The 16,993-nt window shown below is 33.4% G+C and overlaps 1 protein-coding gene across 4 annotated transcripts in view; it reads left to right on the top strand.

Moving 5' to 3' along the window:
• The window catches only part of LOC150097930 (required for meiotic nuclear division protein 1 homolog), a 171,847-nt gene that overhangs the window by 149,588 nt on the left and 5,266 nt on the right, over positions 1–16,993 (top strand). For all 4 annotated transcript variants that reach the window (XM_090406330.1, XM_090406333.1, XM_090406332.1 and 1 more), the window contains 2 exons: positions 4,586–4,706; positions 9,759–9,875. In XM_090406330.1, coding sequence (XP_090262456.1) covers positions 4,586–4,706; positions 9,759–9,875 — 238 coding nt within the window. The remainder of the gene's footprint in view (positions 1–4,585; positions 4,707–9,758; positions 9,876–16,993) is intronic.

Here is a 16,993-nt window from a genome sequence, read left to right as displayed (position 1 = left end):
AAATCCTCCCCTATAGTATGATTTTTGCCTGATTTAGCTATGAGCAGAGAAATTTCATAACTAGCTTCAAGAGTATAATAAATTTAGTTTATCCAATAGCTTTGAGAGTACGATTTTAGGTAGCAGTTCATACAGAGAACAAGTAATCTGTTGTTGATCTTTTCTCAAACTTCTCCTTAAGAGACTTAAATTGGTTCAAATCATAGTTCACATAAGCACAGTGTTCATACAATAGACAGAATGGTGACTGTTCATCCTGAGCACAGGTATGAAACCGAACTTCAAATACTCACCTGAATACTGACAAACTTTTTTCTTGCTTGCCCTACTCATATTATGCGTGGAGTTAGCAACTGAAAGGCAAAAAATGATTTATAAGTATACTGTATACATGTGTGGATTATACAAGGAAATTAATGGCATATAACATGTATTTATACTACTACAAAAACACATATAATAAATAAAAAGTTAAAATAATAAAAAAGTAAAATTTTAAAAGTCTACTGTCCCAAGCAGAGAAAAAGAAACAACGAAATATGAGAGATTATGTTTATGTTTTCAACTGTCAAACGAATGTAATACAATTGTGGCAAAGTGTTCATTTTATTTAAATTGATAGTAGCGCAACTTTTGGGTAACCAGAAAACCAACATGTAAAAATGTTACATAAAAAAATGCCTGCTAGCATAAAAAAACATTAACAATACATAAAAAAAAATTAAACAAACTTGCCTCTTTGTTTCTACAACAAAAACTGCACAAAATTAAATTGGTACAGTTTACTTTTCAGAAGTGACAGATACTGTGATCTAATCTTAACACACTTATGCTGCCAAGTATGTATGTTGACTGCTGTACTAGTGTTGCCAGTTTTTTTTCTCAGAAAGTCAGGGTTGCAACATCGATAATTTATCACTGACAATGATGATTTTTTGACTATAGGTGATGAGGTGACGATTGCAACATCATTTTTAATTGCCCCCCAAAATATTCAAATCTCCCCCCTGTGGGGCATATGCCCCACATTGGGAAACACTGCTTTAGCTAGAGAGGATTCATAAAGGAATTTGTTTCTTTTGTTTGTTTGTTGTTAAAAGAATTTTTTTTATTCCTGAAATCAAATGTGTGAGAGAGAAAGTATATCTCTTAATTTTTCATGTTAATTATTGTATTTGTACATTTTTCATATTTATTAAACAATGTTTATTTTGTATTACAATTGTTGTTGTTAGCCTAGATGTCCCACTTCAGGATGAAGGCCTCCCTCAAACTTTCCCATTCTCTCCTATCCTGGGCCACTCTTGTCCATGAGATACCAAGCCGTTTTTCAATGTCATTTCTCCATCTTTTTTTCTGTCTTCAAGGTTTTCTGACTCCTTCTCTCAGCAGCCATTCTGTTGCTCTCTTTGACATCTATCATCCTGATATCTTGCCAAGTGGCCTGCCCAATTCCATTTTGATTTCCTAGCTCTCCAAATGATGTCTTTTATTTTTGTTAGGTCTCTTAAGTCCTTGTTCCTTATTCTATCTACTCTGGATACTCCAAGTAAACTCCTCTCCATTGCTCCTTGGCAATGGAGAGGAGTTGGAGATGGCAGACTTGGAGCTTTTTTGTCTGTGTAGTGGTTAGTGCCCAAGTCTGGAAACCATAAGTTAAAGTTGGCAAGATAATCATATCTAATAATTTTCTTTTTAAACAAATGGAGAGGTCTCCATTTCATCCAATGCTTAATTACCAGTAGCTCTTTCAAGACTGTCGATTCTGCTTTGGATTTCAAGGTCAAAGCAATTTGACATTGAGATCATTTGTCCTAAGTATTTGTAGTTCTCTACATATTCTGTTATAGTATTTTCAACATCAATGGGAATATGTTCATGGTTTGTCAATATTTTTGTTTTATGATAGTTTATTGTTAGACTTATTTCTTTGCTTTTTATGCTTAATTCGTTGATCATCAGATTAGGTTTGAGAGCCATCTTCAGCAAATAGAACGACATCATCTGTAAAACGTAGATTGTTTAATATTTTCCCCTGAATATTTATACCATAATCATTCCAATCCAGATCCCTGGAAATGGCTTCAAGGGCTGCTGTAAAAAGTCTGGAAGCAATAGGAGTCACCTTGTTTGTTGCTTCTCAATCCATCCTAAAGAAGTCACTGTTCCCCTCCAACCTGATAGATGCCTCACTATTTTCATAAATGGTTTGAAGTAGTGGGATATATTTTTGCTTGATTCCCATATCTTTCAAAGCACAGAAAAGAGGGTAATGTTCTATGGAGTCAAATGCTTTGTTGTAGTCAGTGAAGGCTATATATAAAGGTTTATTCTATTCTAAATATTTTTCTATATTTGATTAACAGTGTATAGATGGTCTATTGTAGAAATTTTTTTCCTGAAACATGCTTGTTCATATGGTTGTTTGGAGTCCAGATGGTAACAAATTCTTTTGAGGATTGTTCTTTTAAAAATTTTATAGTTGTGTGATAGTAAACTTATAGACCTGTAGTTGTTTATATCTGATTTTACACCTTTTTTTGTGAAGAATTATTTCTGATTTCAGCCATTGATTAAGGAAAGTCTTCTTTAAAGATTCTATTGCACAGTTTAAGTAATAACGGTAATAAGTTGTCCAACCCATATTTGAAAAGCTCTGCTGGCACTTCATCTGGTTCTGGACACATTTCATTTCATTGAGAGCAGTTTTAATTAATATTTCCATTATGGGTGGAGCATTGACATTTTCCACATGCCTATTGTTAGTTGAATTTGATCCAGTTATATGGCTTGTATAAAGGTCTTTGTAAAAATCATTGGCAATACCTTGAATTTCTTTTCTGTTTGTTGTTTCCATTTTTATCTAAAAGGCAGGGAATCCATTTTTTGCTTCCAGAAAGGCTATTTTTAGTGAAGTTCTATTTTCTGTTGCCTTGGATAGTTCTCTTGTATTGTATTTTCTCAGATCATTACAGTTATCTTGTCTCATTTGAGAGATAAAGATAAGTGAATATAATGTATGAGTTTTAACAGTTTGGAGAAAAAAAATTAGAATTGTTTTCAATGTAGATTAATGAAACCAGAAATATTTAAATGATATTCATGGTACAAATCTGACCTAGAACATAACCTCAAACATTTGTTGGATTTTTTAGGTGTGCAGGAAACACAAGCACATGCATAATATTGATATATATTCAGCATGCACACACACTTTTACACAAAATGAAGCAATCAACAGAATTGGTTACAAAATTTCAGATTTACAGTATAATATTTTATGGTTTTACAGTACAGTATCATGTTTACTTCAATCTTCCACAAATAACTTTAGAGCCATTACGGGAAGTGCTAGAAAACATTAACAAGAAACTATGACTATATTAAAAACATGGAAAGTTGGTTCTGAATACATAGGATAAGACATCTGAAAGAATAGTTGGTTCTTCCATTTGTCCTCATAGCTAACAATAGGGAAGTTCTAGGACTGTGAATAATGAACATGGAAAAGCTGTGTAAGCATCTAAAATCCATACTATAGGAAAATGGGCTGCAAGATATATGAACAAATTTAAGATGCTAATTTATGCCAATTATTGTAATATTATGACATCTTGTATGATAAATCTTATTTACTCCATGGAGGTATATCACAATAATAATAATGAATTGCTAAGAGGAGCTTATCAGGTAGGTTAAGGAGATGATATGAAACAGAATTGTGGGATATGATAGCTTATCATTGGAAATCATAAAAGTTTTGTGAATAAAAGGAGTAGGAGAATGAGTAGATTTTTTGCATGTTGAATGTGTGAAATGCATTGCCACAGTGGTCGAGTGCACTAGTGATGGATGAGTTAAAGGCAAGATATGATAGACATTCCCATAAATGTAGTAGATCTCATGCGATATCATGAGATCACATGAGATCTACTAATTATCATGTAGTTCTATGAATACTTAAAATAATACTGTATTAATAATAGTGCTATACTACTGAATGAAGCAAAAGACTTCAACAACTAATGGTAATCATATTATCAATTTTTGTATATATTCTGTCGGGATGTTGTTATCACAATAGTGTAACCTTGGTAGAAATTACTTATATATAGTAATTTTCTTTAAAGGCTATTTCAAAATTTATTTCCAGTTTTGCAAAAAAATTTAAGAAATTATAATTGATGTTTTTCATATGATGGAATTGCAACTAACTGTAACAATTATTAAGGAAGGTAGCGGAGAGGATCCAAAAAAAAAAAAAGTGAATAAGATGCTAATTAAAAAAAAAAAAGTTTGTCTAAAGTCAGTGTGTGACTTATCAATACTTTTTGTTAAACAGATTACAAGAATTGAGTCATGAACAAGTTGTAAAAATTGGTTGAAGGATGTAAACCATTTTTAAAAAAGAAAATGGTTTCCATCCTTCAACAGTGTGCCATATTAGATTATTCGTAATATGTAAAGATATAACGCCTTTTCATATTTTATTGGAGTTTGGTTCTGTTTCAATTGAACTTAGTGTGGAACTAATTATTCTCATATTGCTGTCATATTAAATTTGTTTAATTATTATTATTTTTAGGCATTTAATTAATCTGAATTCTGACCTTTTGGATGTGCCAGACTTTTATTGGGATAGGCAAAATCTTGAGAATCTATATCAGAAGACCTGTAACTATCTTAATATATCTAAAAGAACTAGGGTATTTGCTTTTTCTTCTTTTTTACCAAACTTTCATTAGACAGTTGTTAATATATTTATTCTCATCTTACTAATTTTAGTTTAATTTTTTCTAATATAGCTGTCCAGTTTTTATTCAAGTAATTAATTTTGTCTGCTCTTAAAAAAAAAAAAAATGTTCTAATGCACTGTGATCTTTTCTCATACTTTTTATATGCCTGTAGAATATAGATTATGGAATTGCACACATATTAGAAATAAAAATTATTTATTCCAGTATCATTAATTTATAGTCAGAGTTGGACAGAATTTTCTAAAAATGAACTTCAGATTTATGCTTTTTATTTCTTAATCGCAGCAAAGTACCATAATTATACCTTAAACTAGATACTGCTTTCAAAAGTACATGGCATATGTTTTTCCCCAGCTCTGTTTATAGATAAAATCAAAGAAGGATTTATACACTCATCAAAATGATGCTGTCATCTTAATAAATTGTAGGCTATGTGCTAATTGGACATATGCATGCACAGTGTTTGACTGTTGTGTTGTGAAAGTTAAATGACTACTTCCTAGTTATTTATTATTATTATAGGACTTCCAAAGAATCAAGTGACTCATTATAAAATATCCACTCTAAGCATCACAAAGTCTATTCTCATTAGCACCCTTAGGCAGTGTGTTCCATTTACCCACTACTCTCTGAACAAAAAAGAAGCTGTTTGTCACTCTCTTGTGTAGCATTCAGGGATAGCCTCTTGTCCTTGTCTCTTTCTCTTGTTCTGTCCTGTGGAAAGAAAATCCCCTCCAATATCCATTTGATAAATATTTCTTGACAACTTATACACCTCCAAATCAAAAAATTAGAATAATCAAAGAAAATGTGTTGAATGATTTGCAATTCTAATTTATTGCATAGAAAATAATTATTACCAAATATGAATTAGCATCATCTAAATATCAATGTACTTTGTAGATTATATAACCATGTAAACACATAAAATGTAATATAAATTATAAGAAAACTGTTATTTGAAAACATTCACAAAATTAGAATAATTTTTGTGCATTTATTTTCATAAATGCACAAAAATTACAGGTCAAAAGGAAAAAACATGATAATTAATACTTTGTTGCCATCTCCCTTAGCTTTTATGACCATTTGCAAATGGTTGGACATGTTACTTATTAGTGATTCACAGTTTTTTTTAATCAAAACATGCCCGTATGGTTTGCAGACTAGAAACAAGTTCATATTTGTCTCTTGGGGCAACTTCTTGTAGATAGTTCTTCATAATTCCCCACAAATTCTCAATGGGGTTTAAATTTGGTGAGTTTGCCAGCAAGGAATTATATTGATTATTTGCCATTCTCTGAGCCATCTAGTGGTGGTCTTGGAAGAGTGACAAAAAGCTGAATCTTATTGAAAAAGGAAATCATTATCGCATAAATCTTCCGATGCCGGTAGCATAAAGTGCTTAAGAATTTCTTGGTACGCTTTTGAATTGACTCTTTTATACACAATACACAGCCCACCTCTGCGCTCATACAAGTCCATGCCATGACAGAGGTCAAATTTCACCTAATGTTTCATGCATTCTTTATCAAATGCTTCTTGCTTAAGATCCCAAACACATATCCTTTGATAACCATGGGACACATGCTTTCATCACTAAAAAGTACCTTTTTCCAGTCCTCTTGACCCCACAGCAGTCTTTGCTTACACCATCACACTCTAGCTGCCTTTTGCTTGGAAGTCATAAGTGACTTTGTCTTAGGCACACATGATTTAAAACCCAATTGGTGAAGTTGTCTCAATGTCGTAGATTTAGACACATTCCCATCTAGTTCTTTCCATCTCCTGTGAAATTGTCTTACACTTCGGTAGCAGGTTTGCTTCACAATATTGTTCAATCTCATCTCATTTCTTGATGTAGTTATTACCTTTCGACCACTATTGCAGCAATTATTTTGAAAACTCCAGTTATTAGAATACTGTCTCACTACTCCACTCATGCTTGTTTGTGAACATTTCGATTCCTTAGCTATAAACTGTTGAGTTTGGGCTTCTTTGTGTAGAGACACCTTACAAAACTTCTTAGCTTCCAATATGTCACTCATTCAACTCATGTTTAGCAAATGATTAACTGAAATCCATGTGCGAATGATTCCTCACACACTAGACCATAGATGGCGAACTTATGGCATGCGTGCCAGAGGTGGCATGTCCGAGAATTTTGCTGGCATCAATGATTTACAGATGATATCCTTTTATACGCTCATAAATTATTCAACCTTCTTTTTTTTAATTGTTACAATACGTACAAGTTAAATTTTGTTTTACACCAGAGAGCAGCTATGAAGATGTGCATATGATTGGTGCGGTATTAACAAAAGGTCGTGCGACCCAAAGACAACCTACAATTGTTGAGTTGAAATGCTAATTTTCTTCAACCTAATTCCATAGCATGTGAAAATGTCATAACAAGATTCACTATATATTTCTTAGTTTTAACACATTCATGACGGGGTGTCATTTATCGTTCTGACGGAACTTCTCTTTATTGGTGGGCTCAACTCAAACAAAGTTTCAACCTTTGGTCGAATTTTATTGCTACTTGTTTGTATTTGGCTGGCATAGGAACTCACATGTGCATTATATTATTATTATTATTATAAAAACCTGAAAGGCGAGTGACCAATGTGTCCAGAACATTAGTCACCCGCCTTTTTCGATTCTTTTTCTATTGCGAAGTGGATTTATGGGTGTTGGCTGTTTAGGTAGGTGACAAACGCATCCAAAGTGTCTTGTCCATGGCATAGCAGTACCATGGGGACCAGATGCCAAACACATCATCTACATAGCTTAACCACATTAGTAGCATGTATGTAGCTGTGGTAAATACTTTGTTTTCAACGTGTTCCATGTAAAAATTTGCTAATGGGGGAGGAACCCATAGCAGTACCATTAATCTGTTTTTAGAATTTTCCTCCCCATGTAAAGTAACCTGCATTCATAGTAAATTTAAATAATTCAAAAATATCAGGGGGAAATTTAGACTTGATTAAATCAAGAGTATCTATAAGTGGTACATTAATAAATAAAGAGGTGACATCAAAACTAACCATTATGTCTGAATTTTTTAGGACAAGATTTTTTGAAATGGACTGAATTTCTTACAAAAGTAGAGGAGTTGCCAGTAAGGGAAGCAAGCAACTATGCTAAATGCTGGGCCAGTTTATATGTGTGACTATCTATGCTATCAACTATGAGGCATAGGGGGATATTAGTTTTGTGGATTTTTGGTAATCCATAAATACGGGGTAGTTTAACATGAATTGGTTTTATTTTCCTGATGATTTCTTTGGGCCATGACGTCACTTTTTTCAGTAATTTTCGGACTTTTTTCCTTTGAGAAATAGTGGGGTCTTGAGCTATAATTTGATACGTGGAACTTTCACATACTCTTCTTGATTCATGATAACTGTTGCATTTCCTTTATCAGCTTTTGTAATAATAATATTTTTATTCTTATATAACTTTTATAGGGCAGTTATTTGATTATATGGCATATTGCTTTTTGGAGGTTTAGCCTTGTTTAGAATGCTTGCTATATCTAGACGCACGTTATTGGCCATTGCCAGCAGAAGATCGTGGATGCCCCATTCTACTTTCATCATAATTTCTAATTTAGGAATTTGTTTGGGCTGTTTTTTTTTTTTTTTTGTTGTTGTCGTTACGTTAGAGGGCACCAAAAAAAAAATAGGACTTTAGATCTTTTGTCCATTGCAATTGTATTGTTTCACTTACTCACTGTTGTGTGACAAGTGTGTTGTTCTCTGATGATGCTGAGTTGAAATTCAGCGAAATATAAGCAATTAATAAAACATAATTTTGATAAAATTGTTTGGTGTTGTTAATACCATTAAAAATTAAGTCATGAACTTATTTCTAGATTAGTTTTAAATTAGAACAGATTAATTTCATTCTTATATTAATTGATATGCATAAATAATAGTCAGCAGAATAATAAATTCATTCAGGAAGCAATAGTTTTTGCCATTTGCAAATTTTAAATATTTATCTTGACACTAAGTATACAGTCACATGCAGTTTTTTTTTTTTTAAACGATAAATTCTTATGATTACTAATAGCAATTATGCATTCCATAAGGGAAAAAAAATTAATTTAATTATTGTACTAAATAAAACATTTTATCTGAATGCATTTTTAATGTCCCTTGTCCAACATCTGCTTGATATTAAAATTTATGTTTTTCTGTTGTTTTCTTTAAACTACAAATGTAAGGATTTTCGTTCTCAAACAAAAAAAAATACACAGTAAACAATTCATATTTAAAAAGGAAATGCGTGCATTTATATCAGATTTCTGAAATCTATTAACAAAAGTTAATAATGATAATTATTATCTTACCTCTGATATTACAACTGCATTATTATGCCCAAGAACAAAGGAGGCATCATTCAAAGGTGGCATAAGTCATTGAACAAAGGATGTAGTAACAGCAGCCCAAGATCAAAGGCAGAACTGTCTCAGTGAAAATGGGGCCTAGTTCTGCCTATTTAATCCAATCCAATCAACCTTCCAGAAGATTGATTGGATGTCATGTAAGTTATTGGACTAAGAACTGCTAATTGAAACTCCTTTCTAAAAAGGAATAATATAATAATTTAATATTAATTTTCTGCATTATGTCAGTCTTTTCTGAAATTCATAATACATGAAACTTTAAACATTTCTTGAATAATGGGAAAACAGTGTTCTTTGTTTTAAAAGTATGACATTTAAAATGAATATGTATATTTCATTTAAATTAAATAGAAAAAAAATTATGCATGTATTCTAGAATAACAGAGAACTGCATTATTCAACTTGGAAGTGAATAAATATTTGGATTCGTTGAACAACTAGTTATTTCAGAGTATTTCCCACTTAGTTCCACCTGAATTACGGATACTAAAATTGATTTTGTCTCTGTCTCTCCATACACTAACAGTATTGCTATGATTTCATGTTATTAGAACTGTATAATTTTTTTTTCTAACTTTCAGGTAATGAATGAAAAACTCACTGATTGTTGTGAATTAATGGAATTACTAAGTAATCATTTGAGTGATCGCCACCACATCAGACTTGAAGTGATGATAATTGTTCTTATCATGGTTGAGGTTAGTTGGATTTTGATCCATTAATGTGGCATATGTAAACACACACAAACAATGTGATATTCATTCCAGAAACTATATACTATATATGCTTAATGTGCTTAAATTTATGAAATGTAAATTTCTTTATATTTCATAAAACAAAATAAAAATTCTTTAGTAGTGGCACCTATTGAAAGAATGTATGTTTATAATGGAGCATTATTTTGCAGTGAGGCTTAAAGATTTTGTATTTTTGGCCATTATTGTTTAACATATATCTTAATGATACTGGGAAAGGACTTAAGTGTGATATTCAGTTCTTTGGTGATTATTATTATCTGAGACCTCCCAGGAGTCAAGGACTCATCAAGGGATGCTATATATCACCCAAACCAGCTGTCATACCTTCCATTAAATTCATTCACAGTAGATGTACTCACCCACTACTCTGTGAGAGAAAAATCTACATCTTACCCCTGTGTTCTCTCCCTATCTTCCATGTAATAAAAAATTTCATTAGGTGATATTCTATAACATCCATTCAGAAGTTTATAGACCTCTGTCATATCACCTCACTTTCTCCTGTAAGTGAGTCTGCAATCCACATTTCAATCTGTCTTCATAATCTACATTTCATAGTCCTGATATAATATTTGTAACTCTTCTTTGCACCCTTTCCAAAGTTTATTTATGCCCTTGTAACTCAGAAAACCAAACTTGCACATAGTAGTTCAGGGATGATCTTATCAAGGCCTTATAAAGAGCAAGATAACTTCTTTATTCTTATGTCATAGTTTGTTTGCATATCACAATTATCCTCTGAATTATATTTGCCATTTTTGCTATGTGACCTTTGAACTTCAAATTCCTGTCCATCATAACCCCAAGATCCCTAGCCCTTATCAGTTTCTTGTGGCATGACCCTGCTAATATAACATGCCATTGGAAATCTCATCATGCCAAAGTGCATAACTTTACACTTACTAACATTGAAATGATAGCATTTTAATTGCCCAAATTTCCAGTCTGTTCAAGTCATTCTCTAAATGTTGGATATCAATGGCATCCCTACTTATCTTTGCATCATCAGCAAACAGTTGAACATCTCCTGTTAGATCCTTCCTAATTGGATTAATCTATAGATTGAACAACAATGGTTCAAGGACTGAACGCTAGTCATTATAAATCTGACATTTTGATACATAATCTGTGAACCATCCACCTATCCAAGTAAAGAGTTTAGATTCCAAACCCATATTCTCCAGTTTATGCAATAGCCTTTGATGTGGTATCCTCAAATGCTTCAGCAAAATCCAACAGTATTATAGTGTATCCATTCCCTTTATCCAACTCAGCCATAATATTGTTATAAAATATAACGAAATTGCTAAAACATGACCTCCCATATTTAATTTACTGTCTTCACTAAAAATTGTGCCTTAGTAGTAGCTGAAATGTTTTACTTGTTATATAGGTTCTCCATTCACCATGCAGTTGATATTTTCAATGTTTCTGCCTATTTTCATTGTCTTTGTCCTGTTATTGCTGATTTTCATACTAAATTTATTACAACAGTTATTCAATTTAGTCAAAGAATCGTGCAGACTTGTACTGGATTTATTTAAAAGTATAACATCATTTAACAGAAGTCCATTTAACAATGCTCATAATAGCAAAAATTTGAATTGGATGACTGATAGAAATTAGCATATTAATGCGAACTTTAAGCGCCTCCGTAGCATTGGAAGAGCGACGGTACGTTGCGCCCTTTGATTGGAAAAGGCCTAAATTCCATTCTCGTCATAATGGGTGGAATCTTTATATGGACTTTTTTCAATCGAAAGTGAGTTTGCTGATCTCATATGGAGGTAGCAGGGTTTTTTACTCCCAGAAACTTTGGTTTTTCATCCCGCATACAGACAAATCAGCTCTTCAGAACACACGCAATTTACAGACAAAAAATACTAACTGTGGTGGCAAGTAGATGGCGCTGATGTTGTTGATTGGTGGTAGAAGGTCGGTGTACTGGTGGAGACGGAAAGTTGTAAAATAGATGTCCTCCCGTGATGAGTCTTCGGACTCCTTGGAGGTGTCACGAATAATAATAATAACATCATCTGCATCAAGTAAAGAGCTGAGATTAACATCTCCAATTTTGATATCAGGTTTAATACTGCTTTCCTTCATATTGTGATCCATATAGATAATGAATAACAGAGGGGATATTGTACATCCTTGTCTGACACCAGATTTAACATTAAACCACCTTCCTGTACTTCCTTCAATTCTAACTGCTGACTTACAACTCAAATAAAGACTAAGTATTGCTTGATATAATGCCCCATTGACACCATATAACTCTAGCTTTTCGAACAGCTTCTCTCTCTCTGGCACCTTGTCATATGCCTTTTCCAGATCTACAAAACTTAAATAGAGATCTTTGTTATATTCTCTTCATTTCTCAACTATCTGTCGTAAAGTGAAAACCTGAATCCAACTTGTTCTTCACCAAGCTTCTCTTCCACAATCCTTCTCAACCATTTCTCAAGTATACTTGCATAAATCTTACCAGGAACACTCAGTAGGGAAGTACCTCTGTAATTCTCACATTCAGTTTTATTTCCTTTTTTTTTTTTGTATATGGGTACTATGAGAAGTCTACTCCAATCATCTGGAATTCATCCCTCTGTCCAGGCCTTCTGAAGTATGCAGTGCAGCCACTGTAAGACTTTTATACCTCCATACTTGAGCATTTCTGGTCAAGTATCATCTACTTCAGCTGCCTTTCCACATTTCAGGCTTTTCATGGCTTTTTCTACTTCAAGTATGAATATGTATTCCTGATTGCATGCCTGTTGAGTGTTCCTTTACTACTTGCTCCTACTACGCTGCTTGTTTCATTTAGAACTTTTTCGAAGTAATTATTCCATTCTTCAAGGATATCTTTTTCACAGTTTTCATGTCCTTTATCATCCCTAATTCCTTTTACAGCACTCTTTTCCTCCATTTCCAAACTTTTTCAACCGCCTCTAGAATATTTTGCGACTTTCCTGATATTTATTTTCTATGTTCTTGCCAAAGTCTTCCTATGACTTTTGTTTAGCTAGTTTTACACAGTGTTTCACCTTCTTACATTTGTCTCTGTATTCTCTAAGAGCACAAGCTGACTTATTTGCCAGGAACTTTAGATATGCTTTCTTCTTCTTTTTCTTCACTGCCTCTTTAACTTCCTGTGTCCACCATGGAGTTTTGATTTTTCTATGCTTGCAGACAACCTCACCACATGCCTCTCTGGCTGAATCAATCAATGTTTTCTTCAGGGGTTGCCACTGAATCTTCAAGGTTTGGTTTCTGTTCTCAAATTCTTTCATTTTTTCTTGAATAATGTTTGTGTATTTTAGTCTACAGTTCACATCTGAGAGCTGCTCAACTTTTATTCTTTAAAGCTTTAAAACTTTCTTACATGTTCTTCTTTTCAATATTATCCTGCTCAAGACTAAATGATGATAACTTCCAATTTGAAATCCTCTGTACACTCTACTGTCCTGCACCAGAGATAAAACATCACTATCAGCAATAACATAGTCAATGAGACTTTTCTTATTCCTTGCCTCTTCTCTCCATGTGAATTTGTGCACATTTTTATGTTGGAACATTGTGTTAGTAATAACCAATCCATGTCCTGAGCAGAAATCCAACAGATATTTGCCATTATTTTTAGCTTTGCTCTTTTCTCCAAATTTGTCTGAAATATTTTTGTATTTCTGACAATCATTTCCTACTCTGTTATTTAGATCCCCAAGAAGGACCAACTTTTTCTTTTTCATTGTGTCAGTTGCTTTCTCTAAAGCCTCAAAAAATTCCTCTGCTTCTATCTTAGTAGAACTTTCAGTGGAACCATAGGCACAAATAAGTCTCATTGTCCAGTTCCCCATTCTGATATTTGCCCATATCACTCTACTTGATATTACCTGCCATTCAAGAAGATTAGCCTCATATTTTGCATTGAATACTATAGCTACTCCTTCTTTTCCCTGATTGTTATTGCCCAAATATAACATTTTGTATTTATTGCTTAGAAAAATCTCAAATTTCTTGGCATCTGCAACTTATAGTATTTACCAAGTGAAAAAAAAAAAACTTTCGACAAAGTGTCAGGAGTTGAAGAAGAGAAATATTGTTTAGAATGGAAAAAAGTATACTATCAAGTTTATTTGGAATCTGAGACAGGATTACATTTGGTTGCATTACAACTTGCCATTTATCTTCATACCACTTCAGAATGGCAAGGAAATTGGTGTTAGGTAATGGTTATAGAAGACATTTGGCCACATAACCTAAATATGCTCAACATTAACACATCTAAACCATCAAAATTGCAGGATCCAATTTACTTAGAAAAGGAAAACAACTACAATAACAGTCTCCCATTCCTGGACACTCTGATTAGACATTAGTTTGATGGATTCCTGGCATTCTTCATTTATAGAAAACTTACAGATACAGGTAGGTACTTTCACCAATAGTCACCCCCCCTCCCAATAATATGGATCATAAAAATCCTATATAACAGAGCAAAATTAATTAGTTCTGATAACAGTACACTAGCTACTGAACTTGACCATATCCTCCTCAACACATTCTTAGCTAATGGCTACAACCCCCAAAAAATATTAAAACTCTGTAACTGCACCTCCCCCTTTCAGAGCAGAGGTTATTCATGATCTATCACCATTCCATGTATCTTTGGCACATCCAAAAAACTGTACAAAAATCCTAAGGAAATACAATCTTACAACCACTTACAGACCAAAAAAAAAATTGGCATCTCTTATCTTTTCCACCAAAAACCAGCCACATTCCCTAGATCTACCAGGTCCCTTGCAGTTGCAAACTGTCCTACCTACTGCCAAACAGCCAGGATAGCCAATATTAGAATTTCTGAACACAAGAACTACATCTGGTTTTACCAGTACAGCTACCCAGCACTTGCTGATCATGTTTTGAACATCCACCACAGGATACACTGGAAGAAGGCCACTCTGTTAGCCCTGAGAAACTTTCCAAACCTCAACAAATTTGGATGCATGAGGCTGCCCCAAATTTCAGAAGCACTCATCCTTAGATCTTCAGCCCAACCATCAAGATCACCCAAATCTAGCACACTAGGGATGCCATTTAGGACTCTAGGTATGCCTTTGGTTGCCTTTCTTTAGCCTTATTTACTCAGTTTTAGTACCTGCTTACATGCATCATTGTTTTTGTAATCCCTGATGATGGCATTGTAACATTGCTGAAATATAGGAAAGTATTAATTAAAGTTATTATAATTAATATTTTAGTATACATTGTTATTTTCTGAAAAATAATAGTTATGAGTAGCCAATGTATAAACCTCTACCAGGGGGTTATAGAAGATGTTAAGGCCTGAATGAATCATCCAAGTACTACAAGGTTTTATAAATGAAGAAGAATGGAGAGTACTGTTATCGGCAAAGTTGTGAATAGGATTGAATGTCAGATGATTATTGTGAAAGTACAGAGCCCTGAAGTACTCCAGCATTGACTAAAAAATCTGATGAGAGGAAACCATTCACTATGACCCTCATTGACCAGCCAGAGAGGAAGCTGGTGATCCAATCAAAAAGGATAAGAGGAATTCTTACCTCAAGATGGTAGCTTGGTAAGAAGGCCATGATGTCAGACTTGATCAGATGCCATGGAAATATCGATTGACTACTTGAATTTCTCCAATCTTATACATGACTTGTGTCAAAAAAAAAAGGCTAAAAGAGTGAGAATGGCAGAATCCATCTTGGTAATCATTAGTGAGTCTCCAAATAGTGAAGAAGTTTGCTGTTGATGACCTTTTCTATTATTTTCAAGTGTATTGAAGTGAGAACAATGGGACAATAGTTTAATAATCAATTTTTGTCTCTTTTTTGCAAATAATCTGGATAAAAGCTTGTTTTCAAGCTGTTGGATAGATGCCAAATGAGTATGAGAGCTACAGCTTGTCGAAGTGACACAAGAGAATAAGCATTCTGAAGAATTAGCTTTTAGTACAACTGACAGGATATCATCAGAATTAAGAGACTTGTTAGTATCAAGACTATTTAGTATTTTTTTTTCTGTGTCCTAATGACAGAAGATCAGAGAAGCATATGTGGATTGTTCATGGAATGATGAGCGATTTGACTTAGTTTTTTTTTTTTTTTTTTGAATCAGAGGAAAAGACTAATCCAAGAAGTCTGTAGGAGGTTAACATTGTACAATCACAATGAGAAAGGTGGAAACATACAAGGCAGAAAGTTTAGTGGATTTTGATCCTTCCAAAATCTGCTTTGGATTTCTTAATGATTTTTTTCTCATAACAATACTCATAACAATTTTCAGTTGTTATGAGTTTCACAGTCACCGGCCTGGTTGGCCGAGTGGTTAGCGTATCCACTCTCCAGCTAAAAGACTGCAGGTTCAAATCCTGCCACGGGCATGGATGTTTGTGATTTGTGAAAATAGTGGTAGTGGTCAGCAGTAGGTGGAGCTGGTGTAGATGAAGGTAGTTTGTAAAATTTATATATATATATATATATATATATATATATATATATATATCTTTATGATATTATTTATGATGTATGATGAGTATAAATTTGTTTGTTGATTGTGTTTACTCCTCTATGATCTTATATCCTTTCCTTAAATCTTGGCCTATGGTGTATTATCTTTATTTTTTTATTGTTATTCTTTCAACTCTAAAATTTTGTCCTATACATTTCTTACAGACTCTACCCTTATTATTACCTCTAACCTTTGGCTGCTATAAGTGTATTGCCCACGTGTGCAAAACTCGATAGACAAAGGAAATGCCTCTGGCTAGAGCCAATTTCTTCGTTAGAACACTAGTGTTAACCCTGTTTCAAATTTCGGAAAATTTATTTGCTTACGCTGTGCCACCAAAATTCTATAGATAAGAGAAATTTCTTTATCTAAGAGCAAACACCTAGTATGGCACACTATCCTGTATCCTTTCCTTCTCTATTTCCAGACACAATAATCTATCATCATCATCATCATTAAATTCCTGACATGTACCCTCAAGGGGTGTACAGGATATGATAGTACTACATGAAAAATTT

The sequence above is a fragment of the Typopeltis vanoorti genome, chromosome 16 (assembly GCF_054136105.1).
Source record: "Typopeltis vanoorti isolate ZY-2024b chromosome 16, IOZ_Tvanoo_1.0, whole genome shotgun sequence".
Taxonomy (NCBI): Eukaryota; Metazoa; Arthropoda; class Arachnida; order Uropygi; family Thelyphonidae; genus Typopeltis; species Typopeltis vanoorti.
The sequence above is the reverse complement of the archived record's forward strand: the minus strand, read 5'-3'. Positions and strand labels throughout refer to the sequence as shown.